We start from the raw sequence: 22,129 nt of genomic DNA, 5'->3' as shown, positions 1-22,129 counted from the left end.
GCCTGAATCCTCTCTAATTTATACAAAAAGCTTCTATCATTAGTAACAAGTTACCTACAACCAACTTTACCTGTTATAGGATACCAAGATGTCAGCCCTAAGAGACATTTACCAAGAGTGGTACTCCAAGTGGGTTGGAAGGGTGGGATGAAAGTAAGAGTCAGAGAAATGTGGGCAGTAACCCAGGTGGGGCTGTGGGGGTGGAGAGGAGGGGCTGACACAGTTCAGTAAGTGTTTGCCGAGAGCTTGCCCACACATGGGTGTAGAGTGGGCGCTGGGATACCTGCATGAAAGGACATTGTTGTTTTCACAGATAGCATGTTCAAGATCTGAGCAGGTGGGTGTTGGTGGGGCTGCCTGCTCAAGTTGGGGTTTGTTCTTATGTGTGCATCTGGTAGAGCCAGCCAGTCTTTATTGCTGAGCAAGTCTGCCCAGGGCCCAATTCTCTGTCCAGTTTGGCCTTCCTCCTGGAGCTCAGAACTCAGATCTAGCCCTGGTGGCCACATTGCGGTTCTGTCCTCAGGGTGAACCCAGGGTCCTTCAGACTTCCTAATGGGAAATTTTCCTCATGCCTTCCTTTGTGCTGTTCCCTCTGCCAGTGATTCCCTTCAGCCCCATAGAAAAGGGCGTATCCAGTCCCTGTCTTTCCTTCAGGACACACCTCAAATGCCACCTCCTCAGCAAGCCAGGTCCCCCAATATATTTCTCTGAATATTAACTGCATTTTCTCCGCAGTTGCTACTATCGGAGAGAAAAGTTGAGAAGACCACCTGGGGAGGCAGTAGTAACCACTGATAAGATAGAGGAAATATTGAGAGGAAGAAGTTAGGGGAGCATCTGGGCTGCAGTGACTCAGGATCTCATGTTAACAGGAGACTTCATGTGGGAGGAAGCTCTACCTCCTTGTCCTGCCACTTAAGAAGGAACACTTTGAGAACCTGTTAATGGCTGTTCCATGGTCACAAATCCAGTCCTCAAATGTTATGGTTTATATTTAAATGAGAATTTTAAATAAGCCAAGTGACAGCTGAATGGGAAATGGAGTTAATGTCACTGTTACTCATCGTATATGGAAACCTTCCCTCAGTCACTCCTGGAGTGATTGCCTGTCTGGCTATAGGTGTCCCCTAGGAGTGTGGTGTCTACTGAGAATAACCTGGAGGCCTTTTTTGGACACCAGTACAGCTCAGCCATCTCTCAAGGCCATCTCTAGAGTCACTATGGGCTCTCTTGATGCCAGTACATGGGGCCAGGGACCTACTACTCCAAGGCTGAAGCCAGCCAGCCAGGAATGTGATCAGGACTTGGTCCTTCCCCTCCCTAACCCCCAGAGCCTAGTTCAGCTTTAGTCTCCATGTTTGGGGCCTCCCAAATCCATTTCCCCAGTGGCACCTTCTCTGTCAGCTGCCTGCCCCTGGGATGGCCCCTGAGCCTCATAACTCGGCCTGTTCACTGTCCCTTAGCAGGGTCACCTTGAGACCCTGGTGGAGTGGCTGAGGAATGCACTGAGGGGCTGTAAGAGTGGACATGTGATCCCTAGGAAACCTTCAGCTCTAGAAGGCCCTGTGGCCTGGCCTTGCTCTCTTTTTGTCAGGTACTGCTAGAGGGATGCAGAAAACCTGGAGCATGTGTGCTGTTTGAGCTTCTGTACTCCAGGGTCTGCCTATTTGGGGGCTACCTGCAAGAGATTTGGCAACTTCTCGAAGGGCCTCAACATTGTGGTTGGTTCCCCCACAAATCCCAACATTTATGCCCTAATGAAGAGTCTTGGCCAATTCCAGCTTCTGGAATAGTGCAATTGGGAACATGTTCTCTGATGAGGAGAGGCAGAGTGTTACATACTCACTGGGCCAGGCACTGAGGTGGGTAGTTTATTCTGTCCTCTTTTTTAACCCTCTGACTAGCGCTGTGTGAGGCAGGTATTATATTCACTACAGAGTAACTTGAGAGGTTAATGTACATATTACCTAAGGTAAAAAACGAATCCAGCTCATAAGTAGTAGAGCAAGGATTTAACCCAAGTCTGTTTGACTCTGCTGTGGTCTGAATGTTTATGTCTCCTAAAAATTCGTATATTGAAATATTATAATCCCCAAAGTTGATGGTATGAGGAGGTCGGGCCTCTCATGAGTGGAGCCCTCATGCTTGAGATTGGTTCTCTTATAAAGAAAATCTAGCTAATTTCTTCCACCATGTGAGGACACAGCTGGAAGGCACCATCTGTGAACCAGGAAACAGTCCTGCTCCAGACTCTGACTCTGCTGGTGCCTTGCCCCTGGACTTCCTAGCCTCCACAGCTATGAGAAATACATTTCCATTGTTTGTCAGCTATCTACCCAATTTATGGTCATTTTGTTATAGCAGCCTGGACAGACTAAGACAAAACTCAGGCTCTTTCTGCTCATCTCCTTCTTCAGGGGAAGAAACCCCCACTCACTTGGCAAGAAAGAAGCCTCAGAAGGTTTGGGGCTATTGGGGGTAAGAGGGTATCTGGCATCTGTACTCTCTCTTCTATGGCCCTTTTGAGTCACATAGCCCTCTGTACTCTAAACTTGTTCCTTTGATTCTGTGGAACTGTTTGGGTATCTTCTATAGGGGAATAAAGACCCCTGCTTTATGCAAAGGAAGAGATGAGAAAGATGGGAGAGAGGTCCCAGGAGATTGTTAGACCTTCCCACTCCCCTGGGGTCCAGCTAACAAACTTCCAGGAGTAAGACCAGTTGGGCCTGCAGGGAAGGGGCTCCCTAGCGCAGTGTAATTCTCCAGTAGGCATGTCTTTGGCCTGCAGGAGCACATGTGCAAGTGGGGGATTCCTAGATCACTTTTCTTGGGAAAGTCCCTAAACCCCTTTCTGGCCTCTGAACTCTTAGGGGAGGGAAGTGATCCAAGTGGCAAGTATCTTGTGACTGGCAAGCTGAGGTTAGGGACCAACCTTTTTCTGGCTATCCCACATGCTGGAGCTTTTGAACTGAGTTGAAGAGAGCTGGCCCAGGGCTCTTGGCCCTTGAATGCAGCTTGACATCTGGTCAGGCTGCAGGATCTTCAGGTTTCCTCTTTGTAGCATCCTAAAGTCTAGCCTCACTAAATGGTCTTGGTCCAGAGGTATGATTCGACTTAGAGATGACTTACAAAGAATATAGATAAAGAAGTATTGTGAACTATGCTTACCTCTATTAGAGGTTTAAAGTCTGAGGATGTGAAGCAAAGTTTTCCCTGGATTCAGAGGGAAGGTGAACACCAGTGGGTCAGAAAGAGGCCAGTAGCTCTGGAGAGGAGGCTGCCTTCTTCCCATAACTTTCCCAGCTGCATGACAGAATTAGATGTGTGTATTAGTTTGCTTGGGCTGCTATAACAAAGTACTAGACTGTGGAGCTTACACAACAGAAATTTATTTGGGTATTGGCAGTGTTGGTTCCTTCTGAGGCCTCTCCTTGACTTTTATTTATTTTTAATTTTTTAATTTTTTTTTTTTTTTTTTTGAGACAGAGTCTCACTCTGTTGCCCATGCTGGAGTGCAGTGACACGATCTTGACTCACAGCAACCTCCACCTCCCGGGTTCAAGTGAATTTCCTGCCTCAGCCTCCAGAGTAGCTGGGATTACAGGCATGTACCACCACACGTGGCTAATTTTTGTGTGTTTTTAGTAGAGATGGGGTTTCCTCATGTTGACCAGGCTGGTCTCGAACTCCTGGTCTCAAATGATCCACTCACCTCGACCTCCTAAAGTGCTGGGATTACAGGCATGAGCCACCATGCCCAGCCTCTCCTTGACTTTTAGATGGCTGTCTTCTCCCTTTGCCTTCACATAGTCTTTCCTCTGTACCCAAGTGCCCTAATCTCCTCTGCTTTTAAGGACACCACCTGTTGGATTAGGGCCCACCCTAATTATCTCATTTTAATGTAATTACCTCTTTCAAGACCTTATTTCCAAATATAGTCACATTCTGAGGTACTAGGGGTTAGGACTTCAGTGTAAGAATTTTGAGGGTGTGGGTACAATTCAGCTCCTAACAGGGTGTTTCCAAAATCCTCAGTGAACAAGGCTCAGTATCATGGTGAAGGATGGGGAGGCACTTACTACTGATCCTGACAACCTTGGGATCAGGAGAAGACAGTGGATCCAGCTAGCTAATGGAGGAATCCTGACTGGTCTTGTCCAAAGGCTCAGCTCCAGGCTGAGCTGTTTACTTGAAGTCAGGCTCTCTGGCAGTAGTAGTTTCTGTGCAGTGTCTTCATCTGGCTACCCCAGGGCCCTTGGCACTCCAGTGAAGACAGAGCTGCTAATACCCTCCAGCCCAGGCCTTCAGGGGAAGCCTCCTTCTCCTCCGATGGAGGCGGGGGCCAGGCTGTTGTTGACAGTACACACAGGCCTGTCTTTAAAGAAATTCTTTGGTCTTCTACTGGCTTAATTTTTTTTTATTGCAAGAGGAAAAGCATTGCATTGAATCAAAATTAAACTGTTGGACAAATGTTGAAATGAAGGCTCAAATTACAGAATACATTTTGATTAATTCAATTAGTGTTTACCTACAGCCTGCCAAATTCTGGGGCCTATCCCTCAGCAGGCAGCTAGGAAGGCTCGTAGGAGGGAGTTGGCTATAGGAAAAAGTTATGTACGCTCCAGCTAATAGAGAAAACTTACCCATTCATATCTGTTTTTTTTTGTTGTTGTTGTTGTTGCTTAGCATTCTAAAATAATGGAATGGGGAGAAATGCCTGGTTTTATCATCTGTTGGGGAAGCTACATCGTTTTTTCTCATTGGTCTTCAGGTATACAATTGCATCCATCAGTTATGTCTCTTGCTCATGCCAGGCCCAAGCATAAGTTAACCTTATGATAAAGATACTTTCACCTCTGAATATGTGGCTGTAAGAGAGAAGGCCCCCAGGTATGGAGGAAGTTTGATGGGAGAGGCTGTCATGGATAACGCCCAATCCTTTTTCAGAATGCTGGCCAATGTTACATGCCCAGCCTCCCTTCACCTTCCACTCAGATGCAGAAACACTGAACATTTTGTGTCAACAAACATTTACTGAGGGTCCTGTGCCAGGTTCTTTGCTGGACTCTGAGGATAGAAAGGTGAATGGAGCATATTCCTTGCTCCCTAGCAGTTAATCTAGACAGGGAGGCAGACATATTGAGAAATAATATAAGTTATTATCTTTATAAACAATATAGACAACTCTGATGATAAAGGTGTGTACCGGATATGACAGGAGCAGAGCAGAGGCATCCAGCGCCTTCAGGGACGAGGGGTCATGGGTTAGGAAAGGCTTTCAGGCCTTAGCATGGGTGGGATTTGAAAGTAGAGATGGAGAAAAGCACCCAAGTAGAGGAAGTACAGAAAATGGGGTATTTCTGTATTTGAGGGTAGGACGTAGTCCAGGGAAGCTGGAACTCAGAGTGGTGAGAAGTATAGTAGGGAAGCTTAACTGTGTTAGAAGACCTTGGCAGAGCTGCAAAATGCAGCTTCTCCCCAGAAAGCATTGGGGAGCCGAGGAATGTTTGGGAGCAGAGGAGCATGTCATGAGCTCAATGGAACATGTCCTGCCAGCACCAGGAAAGAAAGAAAGATTGCAGCAGAGTTGGCTAGAGGGAGAAAGCCCAGAGGAAGCCGATTTTGCAGTCGGGCTGAGAGATGATGGGGTTCTAAACTGTGGTGAGGTGAGAGGTAAGGAGAGTCTGGTGGAATGTTAGGACCTATCCGGGGAGTTTGAATGGCACTGTAGAAAGACACCAAATGACTCCTCAGGAACTTAGGCTCAAATCTCAGTTCTGCTGGAAGGGAAGGTAAAATTCCGTGCCCCTTACCCTGAAAAGCCCACATCCCCAAGTGGTGGTTTGGATTTTTGTGTTAGCCTGTTACTACAAAAAGAATACAAGCATACATAGAAATAGTAAAATGAATCCTCTTATCCATTACTCAACTTAATAGCATCTTGCCTGTATTATATTTTTAGGGGGGCAGTTTTTGAAATGAAACTTTTTGGAAATATTCAAATTGAGATTGCATTTGAAGCATTTCTCTGAATCTGTCTGTGATCTGGTTGAGGCAAAGAAATGACTTCATGTGCATTTGTTCCTTCCTGGAGATAAACTGTGTGTAGGCATGTGTGTTCTTTGCTGTAAGAAGGAAAATGAGAGTAGCTTCTCTTGAAGGGTGAGTTCTGGGGCTGAGGAGTCATGTTGCCAACAGAGTCCTGTCAGGGGCGTGAGGCTCTCTGTCTGCTGTGGGGGCAGGTGCGGTGTGGACAGAGGAGAGAATGGATGTAAGGACTACCACAGGACAGACACCCTTATCCATTCACTGGGAAGTGCTTGTCGCCCAGAGCTTGATTCACACTGACCAACCTGATAAGGCTAGTCCGTAAGCCAGACACCAGTTTCATTTACTCTGGCAGGCATTGTGCAGTGGTCACAACACAAATGCCTGCTTTCCTGGACTGCCTTCCTGGCATTACCCCACCTGGGAAAGTGAATTACAGCATCATACGCAGATTGCTGGGGAGCCACGCTCTCAAATAGAAGGCACCGTGTGCATCGTAGGTGCGTCACTACAGGCCCTGATGGGACCTCCTCACTAGTGATAGTCTCTTTCTGGTGCAGGCCACTTCCTTCACCAAGGTGATTCTAGGGAGAGGGGAGGATGGGCTGAGCTGCACATGCTCAGTTCCTTCTTTCATTCCCACCATCAGATACTGAGCTGTTCCCCAGGGGAGGAAGTCCTGGAAAGAGAAGAAGTCAGTATCCCCCATTAAATCTTCCCCATGGCAACAGGAAGCAGAAACTAAATGGAGGTGGGAACCCATGTCTCAGCCAAGATTCATTTGAACAGGCAGGGGTGGGGATAGAGAACTTGCCTGAGCATTGAAAAATTAGTTTTAATGGACAGAGACTGGGGAAGGGGCCTTTAGGTTGAGGAAACAGTGTGAAAAAGGCACAGTAGCATAAGAATGCGCTCTTGCAGCTGGGGTATCAGGAACCCAGGAGCAGGTCCGCTCAGTGAGGAAGTGCGGCAAGAGCAGTGGTTAGGAACATAACCTTGGAGCCAGACTGCCTGAATTCAAATCCTATCTTTACTGCTTCCTGGATATGTGATTTGGCCAAATCACTTAACCTCTCCAAGCTTCAGTTTCCTTATCTGTAGAATCTGGATAATAATAGTTATAAATATTGAGATATGAAATAAATAAGAGCACTTAGCTCCAGGATATTTTGGGGTCAGCTCCAGTTTGGATGTCAGCTCATGCGTTTGGACTGCTGTAGAAGAGGCTGGGTGTTACTCAGGAGAGAGGAGGTCCTCCTATGCCCTGGTTCTGAATACCTGAACACAGGCTGGGCAATAGAAGTGGAAAGGATGAGATGGACAAGAGCATCCCTGCAGGGGCAGACCACAGAGATCCGGTGGCTCAAACTGGAGGGGAGAAGGGTGGGGAAGCATGACAGGTAAATGCAGGCCGCGTAGTTCAAGGAGGGACCTGGAGAGTGCTTGTCCCAAATGCCGGAGGAGAAGCGTATCAACACTGATGAGACGCCAAAGAAGGCACTGGAGCAAACGCTGACTGATGGCTGGTCTAAGCACTTTATTAACTCATTTAACCTTCACAACCACCCTTTCAAGTAGGCAGTTTCGTTATTATTCTCATGTTAAAGATGAGAAACCTGACACACAGAGGTTAAGTGTCTTGCCCTGGGACCTATAGTGTCAGAATCAGGGATCTCACCCAGGCAGTCCAACCCCAGCCGAGCCTTTTAACCCCACCCTAGATGGCCTCTTAAGGAAATGGAAACAGAAGCAGCTGGATGGGTGAGAGCATGACACCAGTGCACACAAATGAGTGACGTCCCACCACTGTGGGTGTCAGCACGGGAGGTAGGCAGTGAGGCTCTGAGGCAAAGGAGAAACATGGAATATTAACAGTGGGGTGCAGGGTCAAAGGACGTGTTCTAGGATAGCAGAGGAAGGAGGGCGAGAGTGCAGATTCAATTTAGAGGGGGATTAATTGAGAGTCTGGATCTCAGTAATGATAGGAGATTAGGGGTCATAGGGAGGAGGGGCAGGTCTTACACAGCATGTGAAGAGAGGGTAAGAGATGAGAGAAAGGGAATCGGGAGGTTTTGTTTCTCATTAAAGAAAGATGCATGGTAGTTTGCTGAGGGAGTCTGACAGAAGAAACATGAGATTAGAGATCTGGGTGCATGAATGTCTGATGGGGCTGTATGTATTGTTTAGTATCCCGGGAGCAGAAGGGAGACACATGAACCTGGTTCCCCAGGCAGAGGGAGGGTGAGGGTAAGCTGTGACCAGAGAGACAGAATGAGCTGAAGAGCAGGTTGTGTGAGCTGGGAGGTGGCTAGAGAGAGGTGAGGACCTACAAGCTGACAAGCAGAGGCAGGGAGAGAGCCTCCACATTGTCCAGAATAGGGCTATGGCAAAGAAATGGAGTCAAGGAAGTGTGGGGAGGGAGGGGATAGGTGGGTACCCAAAGTGGGCAGGTAGAAGGGACAGGCCGGCAGAGCCTGATTATACTTGCGGAGGGGAATCCAGAGAGATCCTTGAGCTCCCTGAGAAGGATCCTTCCTTCCGGTCCCTGCCTCCTCCTCCTACGTTATTGCTGGGAAGCGTGGGTGGCTTCTAGGTGGCTCCCTCAGTGGCTGCCTTTGCCTAGTGGCTACAGGCCATGTTCTAAGGGTTAGAGGTGAGATACCCTTCCCAAGCCAGGAACAGCTTTATTTGCCTGCTCTCTGGCCACTGAGCTACATCTTTGTAAAACAGGGCTGATAATTGTACTATATCGATACCTCACAGAACTCCCTTGAAGATTAAATGAGAAAACAAAACTGTGGACACATTTTTTTTTCACAGCAGCAGCAGCTTCTCATAGGAGACAGAAAACCCGTGAACTTCCAGAGCAGGTCATTTTTACACACAGGTGGATATTGCACAGGCACCAAGTAATTCACCATCATCTTGATCTATTGTGAATGCCTGTGTGGCCAGGGGCAGGCAGCCAAATCTTAGAACATGTGAGTTGTTTGTTGCCTAGTCCTGGCTCATCACATCTCAGCCTTGAAGGGTAGACTCATTTACATTTACTTCTTAGACCCACTCTTTCTGAGCAGTTGAGAAGGAAGGGAAAGAACCTGCTCTCCGAAAGTTCTCTGAGTGGCTATGGTGGGCCCCATCGCCATGAGGGCACAGATATACTTGTCTTACAGTATCAATGGGCAAACTGATGGAGTTTGGTGATGCTCTGCTCTCTGGATGCTATCTGGCTGCCCATTTCAGTTCTTCCCAAAGACACAGATCCCTGCCTCACTTCCCCGTCCTCCCGCTCCGCAATCCCTCTCCTTGATGGAGTGCCTGTAATATTTGACCTTTGATATCTGCCCAAATTGTTGTTTAACAGACTTGGCATTAAGGCATGGTCTTGGTCACCAAGATTGTTGTGGCCTCTTCACTCTCATCAGTGCTTGAGTTGGGAAAATATCCAGCTTGGGGAGACGGGGGAATAAGGGCAGAATATCAAGAGCAGAAATAGGAGGGGAGAACAGTCAGAGGAAGGTGAAGCAAGCATTCAACAACGTTAAGCAAACACAGTGAAGGAAACTTGACATCAGCTTCTCAGTGCTCCTGAAGCCCAGAAGGTCAGATGTGCTTCTGGGTGTGAGCCATCAGAACCTCAGACTCACACCCGTTTCCTGGCCAGATCCTGCACTCCTCCTTGTGGGCTGGGCTCGTGGTGTCTCATGCTCATGTCTTTGGGGTGGTGTTTCTTTTAAGAAGCTTGCCATTTCCAGTAGGAAGAGGATGTCCCTCCTGAGATTGTGGGACAGCTAGGCTAAGAGGGAGTCTGGCCTCGTGGCACCCGGAGGTGAGATCTCAGTGCCTGGTGCTGTTCTTCACCTTCTTTAGAGGACAGTGTTCAGCTTTGTGACTGAATGCCCTGCTGTGATGATGTGTTGCTGGAAATGCTGTTTGGAAACATGGAGCCTTGCTTAAAGGGCTGTGGTTTGGTGAGAAGGGCCTGAGCTTTTTGGGAATGCTTAAGTGGAAGCATCTGGGCTTGGCTATGCCAAAGGAGGCTGGTGGCGGAGCAGGGACATGTGACGGGACATGGGCTGGGTCTTCCATGGAAGGACCAGAAAGCAAAAGGAATTCTTCCAGTGAGTTCAGCAGAACTAGGCTCCAGCACAAATCTTCTTAAGGATGTTCTGGAACTCACCTGGCAGGGAGTGGCTGGGAATGCCCCATGCATACAACTCACTAACCTGGTATAGTGGGAAAAAGACGCTAAGCAAGAAATATTGCATTCATTCCCTGCCGCCACCCAGCACTACCAGCCTGCTTCTAGGTTCAGGGCCCTTTCTGCAGTTCTGACAGATCTAGGCCCCCACTGGCTTGAGCTTCACTGACTAATCAGAACAGCCTGATCTAGGATGTTTAGGTGGAAACAAGAAACCTTGTATGTGCGAAATATTTCTGTCATTGTAAAGCTTTAAACAAATGTTTGCTCTTGGGAGTTATTGATACTGTGATTAGATGGGGACCAGTTAAGCATGCTTGTTCACCTTCGGTGGCATTCTTGTATTTTCTCCTCTTCAGCTTCTCTTAGGCTACTTAAGCTTCTATTCATTGACAAAAGAAAGCTCTGACTCTTCACTTTCATTAGACTTCGATATTCACTAAAGGCATTCAGCAACGCTGATAGCAACTTTCTCAGCAGCCTGGCCCCTCTATCCTGCTCAGGCTCCTCTGTCATGACTGGATGTCTTGCTGTGTTGTGCTCCTCTGTCTTGAGGGAAATTGAGAGCCCTTGGCCTTGTCCCTCGTTGTGATGCGAAGCCAGTGTCTGTGGGCTCTGCCATTGCTCTGAGGAGCTGTCTTCTCAGGCCAGGTGTGCTGCTTCTCCTCTCCACTGTCAGATCTGATCCTATGGGGTGGTGACCTTAGGACAGGATAAGGACCTGTGGAAGACAGGACAGGTGGTGACCTCAGGACGGGACGGGATAGGACCTATGGAGGACAGATACAGCTTGTGGCCCCTGGCAGAAGGTAGGGACAACTTCAACTGCTTATGCTGAGAGCCTCGCCAGTGTAGACCAGTGATATCTTTATTTCCTTCCACTTTCTCCCTTTTAGAATGGGAGTTGAGCTCCAGGGCCAGAGACACAGCCCTGCCTGTGAGGGGCTTATCACTCAGAAAAAAGCACCCCTGGAGAGGTCTGTCCTGGGAGTGGGGAGGGGGACCCAGTCAGGACAGTCACTTCCATCTGGAGGATGGGAGAGGATCCTTGGAGATGATGATATGGAATTTGGCCTCAAAACAGGAGTGGGAGTTGAGCAGGTCAAATGAGGGACTTTAGCTAAAACACTGAAGTAGCCCCAAAAGCCACAGCAGGCTGGGGTCAGTAGTTTGGCTGTTGCTTAGGGCTGGAGCCAGGTATGGCCAGGAGAACTACAGCTGCCGGGGTTGTGAACTCCCACCCGATTTTGAATCCCTGCAATCCCACAATGTGTTTCTTTTCACCTGAATTTTATAAATGGGTAAAATGAGGTTCAGTGACGTTAAGGAGCTTGTCAGGAGCGCAGCTTGTGAAGGGAAGAACTTGGATCTACATGCAGGTCTGACTACAGAGCCCACTCTCCTAACTGTGGGTCCTTAACTTCCTCTCCAGGTCCCTAGGCATCCCTTTGTTGCCTGGGTGATAGGAAGCTGGTGAATCATTGTGAATGCTGGGGAGCCTTGGTGAGATTTGTGAAATAGACCCACCCTCCTGGCAGCAGTATGGAGGATGAGGGGTGTGTGTGTGTCAGGGGGTGGGGGGTGAGGCTGGAGGCAGAGAAACTGCTTAGGAAGCCAGTGCAGTCATTCTGATAGATGACAGCAGGGCAGGTGAAGATGAGGGGACAGATCTGAGAGAGGGCGAGGAAGGAGATTTTACCAGATCTGGTGACCAATTGAATGTGGGTATCAAAAGGGAAGGTCCAGAGATGACTCCCAGATTTTTACCTTGGTGACCATGAGGGCATCACCAAGGTGGGATGGGGAGCATTTGGGCCCTGCCTATTGTGAGAATATGGAGAAGTGGATGGCTGTTCAGGAGGGGGAGAGCTTGGGGCTGTTGTGGAGAACCTTCTGCAACCTCATTCCAGTCCCCACTATCTTCCAGGCTTTAGTTTCCCAGGAACAATGAACTGGTTATTTTATCAAGAAATCTGTAAACATTTATCCAGTGCTTACAGAATGGGGAATCCCACAGGGACCCATAGATGACTGTGCACAGCTGCTCTCATCCCTTTCCCTCAGGATGAATAAGATGATCAGGGAGATCCCATTTAGTTAGTCAGAATTAAGTACGATTACCTGGAAGAGCTGGCTTGATGGGACTTTAGCAGGGTTAGCTGTGGGCATGGGCATAAAAGCTGGAAAGCAGTGCAGGCAGCCAATTACTAACAATTAGGATCAGTCCACTAGTGATAAGGCATCTGGTTGGGATGGGGCAGAGGTCTGCCAAAAGGTACGTATGGTAAAAGTTAAAGCTGCAACCAAATAGGCTGAGTCCATATGATGATAGACCATGAATTCTTTTGTGTGGCTGGTGGCTAGCCCCCGAGGTTGTCTAAGCAACAGGATGCCTAGTGCAGGGCTGTGTTTGCATTCCATCAGTTCATCAACTTTGGTCGGAATCAGAATCACCTGAATGGCTAAGTCAACCATAAAGATCAGGCCCCTCCCTACTTATAGGAGGCTGGGCCTCTTGCTTGATTAGCTCTCAAGGTGTTTCTGATTAATAGCAGAGTTTGAGGACCACTAAGATAGGTGAGGCTTCAGTGCAGAGTGAATGGGTGGAGCTGCTTGAAGGCGGGTCAGCGGTTAGGAGGTTATTGTAGTCATCTAGGGTAAGAAAGGTGAGGTAGTACAGGGACAGGTGAGGCTTCGTGAACAGATGAGATCACCACTAGCATGAGTTTGGAGAGGAGTGCTCTGGTCTTATTCAGCAGCATTTGGTGCACCTGACTGCACCCTTTATCCCTAAACCTTTTGGTTGGCCTCTGGGTGCCACTCTCACTTCTCCTGGCTGCTCCTCCTGTCTCCTTTCTCCATTCCTCTTCTCCCTGGAGGCTGCATGGTGGAGTGTTTCCAGGAGTCCTGGGATCTCCTCTGTTTTTATACCACTTCTTAAGTCATTTCATGCAATTGCTTAAATACATCTTTATGAAGATGCCTCCCAAATTGACATCTCCATCCCACTTCTCTGTAAACATCAGACTCCTATTTCCAATTGGCTACTCAGTGTAACTTCCTCGGTGTCTGTAGGCATCTTAAGCTGAACATTTCCAAAACCAGTATCCTGATTTCACCCCGACACCCCACATTGTTGCTCCTACAGGCCTACACATTCTCTAGGGACTCAGGGCAAAAACATGTGTAGACACACTTGACTCTGCTCTCTCATGCCCATGTCCAGTTTATCAGTAATCTTCCGGGCTTTGTCCTCAAGGTATATCAGGAAATAGAACATCTAATTCATTATGGTCTGAGCCACCTCATCTCTTTCAGGGTTTCCTGTGTTCACTGCTGTGTCCCCTGCAGTCTATTTTCCAAGCAATAATTTTTTTTCCCAGTAACTTTCCAGTCAGAGTAATCCTTTTTAAAAGGTTAAGTCAGATCATGTCAACCCTATCCCTCAAAACCCTCCAAATGGGTTCCTGTCTCAGGAAAGTGGAAGAACATGAGGAAATACGGTGTGCATCCTCAGGCAAGTTGCCTAATCCGTTTTCTCATCTGTAACAGGGGAAGAATAATTCCTAACTGGTGTGGGGATTAAGTGATACAATGTTGGATAAACCCTTAGCAAGTAGCTAATAGTTTTCTGCCCAATATATGGTAAATAATGAGGAGACGGACACTGCATTAATGTTGGCACTGTGCCTGCCATGCCACCTGTATTATCTCTTTTAATCTTTTTGATTTCTTTTAATTTTTGTCACCACTATACATCCACACAATTTAAAGAGTCAAATAATTGTATGTAATTTGTTAAGACAGACACCTCTCCACCCCATCTTTCTTCCTCAGATGCAGCTGCTGCTTTTAGTCCTGTATTTTTTTGTCTGTATCTCTAGAAAAATGCTTGTTCTGCTACTTTATTATTCTTCCCCCAGTTGTCATTATCTGTTCTTAGTGAATTAAACGAAGTCTTCACCAATTATGTAAGTCTCTTAAGATATTCAGATGCACCAGGTGTTCTGTCAATTTCATATTACTGACAAAATCTCTCCCAGAGCTTTTGGACTGGCTGCCCTCACAGGCTTGCCGCGTAACTGTACCTTAGCCTCTCCCTAATGCCTATGACATTGTGTCCTTTTGAGTTTATCTCTTTCAAAATAAATCTCTCTATTGTTGTTTAAATGAGCAGTTCAATTAGATGTTTAGGTTCAGCCTGTAATGTTTACCTGAGTTCTGTCTTGTTTACTTTTGCCCATAGCAATGAAATTGATTTTATACTGATTTTACAGATGAGGCAATTGAGGCTAAAAGAGGCTTAAAAGACTCACAACCATAATACAGCAGAGCCCATGTTTTAACTCAAGTCTGTCTGTCTATAAAAGTTGTACTCTTCTTTGTCCTTTAGAAGGAAAGTAGTTATTGGTTGATATGGGATGTGATTGAGAATTTAGGCACTGCCATCAAATTCCTGCATATCTGTCTTTGTCCTTTTAATTTTGGATGCTCCAAATGGCTTCTTGCTCCACTCTACCAAAGAGATCTTTCTTATATCCTTTTAAGAGGCTTTCTCTTAATCTTAGGGTTAGCAAAAGGTATTTCTTAAAATAACCATTTAAGAGCAGCTATGGTTTATGGGAGGCCTGTAATTTATGGGAAAATACTTCAGTTTCTTGTGATAGGGTGACACTTCTGCTTTTTTGAGATTGAGTTTTGCTCTTGTTGCCCAGGCTGGAGGGCAATGGCGCGATCTCAGCTCACCACAACCACCGCCTCTGGAGTTCAAGCAATTCTCTTGCCTCAACCTCCTGAGTAGCTAGGATTACAGGTGCCGGCTACCATGCTCAGCTAATTTTGTATTTTTAGTAGAGACACGGTTTCTCCATGTTGGTCAGGCTGGTCTCAAACTCCCGACCTCAGGTGATCCACCCACTTTGGCCTCCCAAAGTGCTGGAATTACAAGCGCAAGCCACTGAGCCTGGCCAGTGACGCTTCTTTATCATCTGCTTGCCACTTGGGGAAGGGAGAGATAGGAGAGAAATGCGGTTCTGTGGTTGTGGTGGGTTCTTGGCTGAGGCCTCCTTCCCCAGGCCTTGGCCTTCTAGACAGGGACACTGGCCCCTGTCCAAGGCTCAGAATATCCTGAAGGAGCAGGGAGTAGTGGTGACTTCCAGATCTGTTCCTAGTTCATTTCAGCATGCAGGGCTGTGTGAGCCTGCTCCAAACATCAGTTACAACCCTAACCATTATTATTGAGAGAAAAGAAGTTTAGAAATGGAATTCAGTGTGGGTGGGGTAAATTAAGGTTTACTTGCCTCAGATTTATCTTAATCAGTGGTTGCTACCTACTTCAAATTCTCTTTTGCCGAATATGAAAGGAGTTAATATAGGATATAAATCACTGTTTGCCTCAGAACATACCAGATGATGGGGGTCAATTGTGACCCACTTTCTATATTTTAGAACACATGTGGATCTTGCTCCCTGATCAAATTCCAGGTCCCACACTGGCCTTGTGTGGTGCAGTTCATGTGGCTGTAACATGTCATCATACCCTGCCATTCTAAAACATGGCTGTTCCTTCCTCACTGACTGTATTTACAGCTCAAGGGGAGGGAGATCATTTTCTCCCTGACTTCAGCAAAGAGAAGGGTTCAGTCCTGTAATTAGCGGGAGCCTCAGTCTCAGACACTGTCCCAGGTAGGAAGATGACAGCACATACACAGATCTATGAATTGTGGATGGACTGCATTTTATATCTCAAACAACATACCCTGCCTTATCTTTATGGCCAGGGTGAGACAGTATCTCAGTATCAGAAGCCAGCCTGCTCGTTAGGGTCAAATGCCAGCTATGTTAAGTGTCCACAGAGAATGAAAACTGCTTTGGTCCCATGTAGCAAGTGTCATTGTATGGTGTGTGATAAGAGCAATGTCCTTTCCTGTGCCTGCTCCTTTCTTTCCTGGGCTGGTTGGGTGCCCCTCTTACAGTCACCACGGCATGTTGTTGATTCCGCTGTTGTCCACACTGTGTAAGGCCCTTTGGTAGCTGCTGTAGCCCTTCTTTCACTGGTGGGGAGCATGATTTAAATTCTACTTCCTGGCTCATGCCTATAATCTCAGCACTTTGGGAGGCCGAGGTGGGAGGATCATGAGGTCAGGAGACCATCCTGGCTAACATGGTGAAACCCCATCTCTACTAAAAATACAAAAAATTAGCCAGGCATGGTGGCAGGCGCTTGTAGTCCCAGCTACTCAGGAAGCTGAGACAGTAGAATCACTTGAACCTGGGAGGCGGAGGTTGCAGTGAACCGAGATTGCACCACTGCACTCCAGCCTGGGCAACAGAGACTCCATCTCAAAAAAAAAAAAATTCTACTTCCCACCGTCCACCATCTGCTTAGATGTCACCCTGATTTTTCACATGTCACTTGAGATTTTGGGTTGGATTCTGGCTCTCCTGCCTCTTTGAAGTATTGCCTCTTCTGGATGCTCTCTCTGTCTTCTCCCTGGCATGTCACTTCTGGGGCTCGGTGCACTTTAGCCCCATATCCCTGCTGAGCCCTGGCTCCCTAGGAGATACTGTGTCCCTGTGGGAGGAACCGATGTGGAAGACACTGAACACAATGCATATCATCAGACAGCACGTTTACCTCTGAGACCTGTGATCCTATGATAATGATATACATGATATACAGTAGCCCCCTCTTACCCATGGTTTTGCTTTCCTGGTATTCGGTTACCCAAGGTACCATCCAATACGGTATTTTGAGAGACCACAAGGCCAGGCATGGTGGCTCATACCTGTAATCCCAGCACTTTGGAAGGCTGAGGTGACTGGATCACTTGAGGCCAGGAGATCCAGACCAGCCTGGCCAACATGATGAAACCCTATCTTCTACAAAAAATACAAAAATTAGCCAGACCTGGTGATGCACACCTGTAATCCCAGATACTAGGAGGCTAAAGCACGAGAATCGCTTGATCCTGGGAGGTGGAGGTTGTAGTGAGCCGAGATCATGCCACTGCACTACTAGCCTGGGTGACAGAGTGAGACCTTGTCTCAAAAAAAAAAAAAAAAGAGGTCACATTCCACATTCACATAGTGTTTTTACAGTATATTATTATAATTGTTCTATTTTATTACTAATTATTGTTGTTAATCTCTTACTGTGCCATGCCTAATTTATAAATTAAACTTCATCATAGGTCTGTATGTACAGGAAAAGAACCATTTTATTCTATATATAGGGCTTGGTACCATCCACTGTTTCAGGCATTCACTGGGGGTCTTAAAACATATCCCCCAAGGATAAGGGGCGACTACTATAATAAAGAATATATATATTTGGTCTCCTTCCAGTTTTCTAACACAGAAAAGGGGCAACTTTTGTTATTCATAATAAACCCCTTTCAGCCTTACTCAGCTTTATGCTAATGAGGTGACTCCTGCAGGATGGGCTGGTTACCAGAGAAACCAATCATGTGAATAGAGGGTTAGAACTTTCAGCCCTCCCCACTCCTACTTCTGGGGAGGTAGAACTTCCAATCCTCCCCACTCCTACCTCTGGGGAGGAGAGAGGGGCTGAAGATGGAGTTCAGTCACCGAGGACTGAGTGACCCATAATTGAATTAATCATGTCTGTGAAATGGAACTTCTATAAGAAACCCTAAATGAAGGGAGGAGTTTTGGAGAAGTTCAGGGCTGATGAACCCGTGGAAGTGCTGCTGGGTAGCGGCCCTGGAGAAGCAAGGAAGCTCCATGCATCCCTCGCCATCCCCAGTCCCTTTCTCCATGCATCTCTTCCATTTGGCTGCTTGTGTGTTGTCAGAAACTACACATCGACTACTAGGATTCTTATGAAAACATTGTACAGTGATGGATTTAAATGGTTTTGTGTTCTTGTATGCATATGTGGAACCCTCTGTAATGTTTCCTTGTTCTGTATTTGAATTTTCAGGAAGAGGAGAGTAGGCTGGCAAAAGGAGTCATGGCTTCTGATGCTTGTCATGCACCTTGAATCATGTTTCACTTCAGGCCACCTCCCACGGGTCCACCCAGCATGTTGTTTGCCAAGTACAAACTCATCACTGGGCAGAAGGCCCATGGGTCTTATTTTACGGCCCTTCTGTTGCAGGGGCACATAGCATGGGCCCTCTGGGTTTGACACTCCCTAACTACCCTCTCCCCGATACCCAGGTACTGAGGCCTAAAGTGGGGCCAATCACAGCTCATCAATGTGTCCCGTCCGCTGAAAGATGATCTCTTTCTTTAAAAAAATCTCTGTCATGTTTACATGTGAGGCCACTTGATTTGTTAGGCACTGGCATCCAGGCCCCCGATGTGGTAGGTGTGATTCCCAGACTCCTCTCATGCATTGCCCTTGTCCTGTGTATGTGAATTTCACGGAAGGCTTTGACTCATCTTGAGCAGCTGGGTGCTCCTGCATAATCTCATCAACCATTTTGACCTTTGCCAACTATACCCTGCTCTTACATGCTTCCCTGGCTTTTGTGTGCACCACCCTCTCTGCCTGGAACAGCATTCTCCTCCTCACCTTCTGAGACAGCTTCTACTTGTCCTTCAAGACCCAGAGAAGTTGCACGTCTGCCTCTATCAACACACCTTGCGCTGTGTCGTAATTATTTGTTCATACTTCAGTCTTCTTCACTACATTGTGTGGTTCATGGGGGCAGAGACTAGGTCTGATTTATCAATATCCATCTAGTGCCCAGCACAGTGCTGGCTGCATGGATCTGTCCATTTATTCACAAGTATCTATCTGCTAGACAAACCTAGGAGTGAACAAGGCAGACAGGGTCCCTCTGCCTCTGTGAGAAGGTGGCCAGTTAGCAAGGAGACAAATACATAGAACAAGATACTGTGGATCTGTTTGCTTTGAAGGGGCTGCTTTATGCGGGATGGGGGGTGGGGAAGACCTCTCTGATACTTTGGATCTGAGACCTGAAGCATGAGAATAAATCAGCTGTGCTGACAGCTGGGGTAGGGGAGTGGCAGGAGTGTTGCAGAGGAGGGAAGGTCTTGGAGTGTTTGGGAGCAGACAGGAGACCAATGCTGCTGAAGCATGAGGAGCCATGGGTGGGTGGATGGCGGGGGTGGGGGGCAATGCAAGTATGGCCTGGCCTGATTCTGAGACCTGCTTCATAGGCCACAGTAAGGAGTTTGGAATTTTCTCCTTAGAGAAAGAGCAGTGGGAAAGATTTGGAGGGATTATTTCAAACTTTTAATACCCCTTCTACTGAACAGGTGAGAATCTGCAGATTGTTTCCCTCCTTCTGCTCCACCCTTTACCCTGCTACCTCTTCTTTTATCCTGACCCAAGCTGGCTTCCATTCAGGCCCCAGGAGTTCCACACCGTGTTTGCTCTAGCAGCCTGGGCTGTTCATCTCACCTCGAAGCAGCTTCGCTCCTTGTTGCAACCTTGTCTGGCTCCTGCCAGGGCCCTGAGCTGCCAGTGAGGTTCCCTGACACCCCTGTGAGCTCCCATCCTCATTCCCTCCAAGCTAACTGTGCAATGGTTCTTGACCCCTGAGGCTGAACGCCTGCTTCTCAACCTTCTTTGGCCTTTGTGCTTGTAAATCCCTGCCCTCTCCCGCTCCACAGGCATAGTTGCTTATCTTCCCTACCCATGCCTGCTGCCTCCAAGTCAAGCAGCCTCCTGAGTTTATCTGGTTCTTTCCCCCTGCACCTACCTATTTTTGTTTAAAGTTTCCTTTGAGCTGGCAAAAATATGTTCTGATGTTATATTCTGACTTAAAAAAACAAAAAAAACAGATATAGCTAACATATTGAACACTTTGTACAAAGGAATGTGCTTAGTGTTCTCTACATAATTTTAATTACCTATTCATCATGCCATCTGTGAGTTAGATGCTGTTATCCCCATTTTACAGATGAGGAAACTGAGGCTCAGAGATCACACAGTACATAGCAGAGCTGGGTCTGAACTCAAGCTGTCTGACTTTGGAGCCTGTGAATTTAACTATTGCTTCCTGGTGCAGCCAGTGTTGTTCCTTGGTCTTGAGATCCTTATCCACACCATCTCCAAAGCCACTCCTGTGTGGTGCCATTTTCCTCTTTTCACTCCAAATATCCCACTTCAGAAGAAAAACCAGAGAGCCTCAGAACCATCTGTTTCCTGTCCTGTGCCATGCTTGGGCGTGGGAGCCATGCCTCTGTTCTCCATGGTGTGTAGGCACATGTGTAGATTTGCTGAAGGAGCAAACAGCAACTCCTCCAGTTTACAGACATGAGCTAATTCTTTTAGGATTACAAATGCTGTTGTAAATCCTTCCCTGCTACCCAGGGAGAGGTTGGGGAACAAGAAAAGTGAGAGGAGGCCTCGGGAAGACAGTTTAACTTAAAGACCTTTCTTAAGGTAGAGTTGTCCAGAGATGGAAGCAATTGCCCGAGGGGCAGGGGAGAGGCATTGGGCAGTTCCCCGTTTGCTATAGCTACGGGATACAGCATTAAGGGAGTGGCTGGACTGTGTATCCTTGGAGATGTTCATCTGCCCTGAAAAGATGGGATTCTGAACCTTGAATGGTGCTGGGTAGAGTGGATCTAAGATGGTCAGTTACAGTGCTCCTGGGACAGTGCTCTCTCTGCATCCTTGTGGCCTATGGCCTTCCTAGGCAGGGCACCCTGTCCCAGTTGGAGGAGTGGAAGTGGCATTTGAGCCCTCTCAGCCTGGCTCACCTCCGCCCAAGGAAAGCATTGCAGGCCTAGGGCAAATGCAGACGTAAGACAGTTAAATGCCTGCAGGGACTGTCCTGTCCTAGGCCCTGCCACTGCATTGCCTTGTACACCTTGACAATGTCCCTGTTAGGTGTGTGGCTCTCCTATGCCACTTAGTGGAGCCTTTCACAGTGTGGTTGGAGCTTCTGGAGCCTGGGACTCCAATTGTTACACCTGGGAAGGCATTAACAATTGCTGTCTTGCTGCCACAGGTGACTCTGGAAAGCCCCAGTGGTTTTTCATTACAGAAGTGACTGGGATTGTGTGCTAAAGATTCGTGGAAAAGGCACTCGTAGCAGGAGGGAGAGGCCTGGGAGAGGCCTTGGAGATGCAGAAACTACAAGTTGGCTACTAGGATTCTTATGAAAACACATCGTGTGATGATGGAATTAAAGGTTTTTGTGGTCTCATATGCATAACGTGGAACTCTCTGTAATTTTTCCTTTGTTCTGTATTTGCATTTTCAGTAAGAAGAGGAGGAGACTAGGCAGGCACAAGGAGTCATGGCGTCTGATGCTAGTCATGTGCTGGAAGCCGCCCTGGAGCAAATGGACGGGATCATTGCAGGTACACCCAGGAACCCCAGCAACCGAGGTCTCATCCTCCACATTCCAGAAACTGCTTCTCTCCTTTTACTTTTTTTGGCGCAGAGAAAAGCCCCTATTGTATTTTTCAGTAGTGTTATTGTGTACGTCATGTCTCCTTTTTTTCTTTGATATGAACTTCTAGAACTCTCTGATGTCTGGTGCAATCGTTCTAGTCTCTGCTGAGACAATGTGGATGTACCTACCATCTACTGTCTCAGTTTGGATTCTAGCTGCGAGGCAGTTTGGGTTCGATGAGACTGATTCTATTGTAAAACATTCAGAGCTTTTCATAGATTACTACAGCTGATCTGAAACTTGAAATCTAGCAGACTTTGCCAACTAATGCAGGGGTCAGCTCACTTCCTCAGCTGGTCTCCAGTGTGTTTCAGAAATGGGAAGCAATTTTGTGTTGATTCACTTAATGATTAGAATGTTCTTTATGCCATATTGTTTTTTATCCATTTCAACTGTTTGGTTTTAATATTTGCATTAGCCAGTAGGGGACTTTTTTAAAGAAAAGATCTAGCAGGCTTGGCGCTCACACCTGTAA

The 22,129-nt window shown here is 47.2% G+C and overlaps 1 protein-coding gene across 8 annotated transcripts in view; it reads left to right on the top strand.

Moving 5' to 3' along the window:
- PPFIBP2 (PPFIA binding protein 2) overlaps positions 1–22,129 on the top strand; it is a 138,865-nt gene that overhangs the window by 11,005 nt on the left and 105,731 nt on the right. For all 8 annotated transcript variants that reach the window (XR_002479325.2, XM_021675113.2, XM_021675114.2 and 5 more), the window contains exon 2: positions 21,460–21,559. Coding sequence is in view for 7 of the 8 variants with exons in the window: in XM_021675113.2 (XP_021530788.2) it covers positions 21,496–21,559 (64 nt within the window). In the remaining variant the exon portion in view is untranslated. The remainder of the gene's footprint in view (positions 1–21,459; positions 21,560–22,129) is intronic.

This window comes from Aotus nancymaae, unplaced genomic scaffold (genome assembly GCF_030222135.1).
Source record: "Aotus nancymaae isolate 86718 unplaced genomic scaffold, 86718_ANA_hifiasm-v0.15.2.pri h1tg000059l, whole genome shotgun sequence".
NCBI lineage: Eukaryota > Metazoa > Chordata > Mammalia > Primates > Aotidae > Aotus > Aotus nancymaae.
Note: the sequence above shows the minus strand (reverse complement) of the source record. Positions and strands in the feature narration are given on the sequence as shown.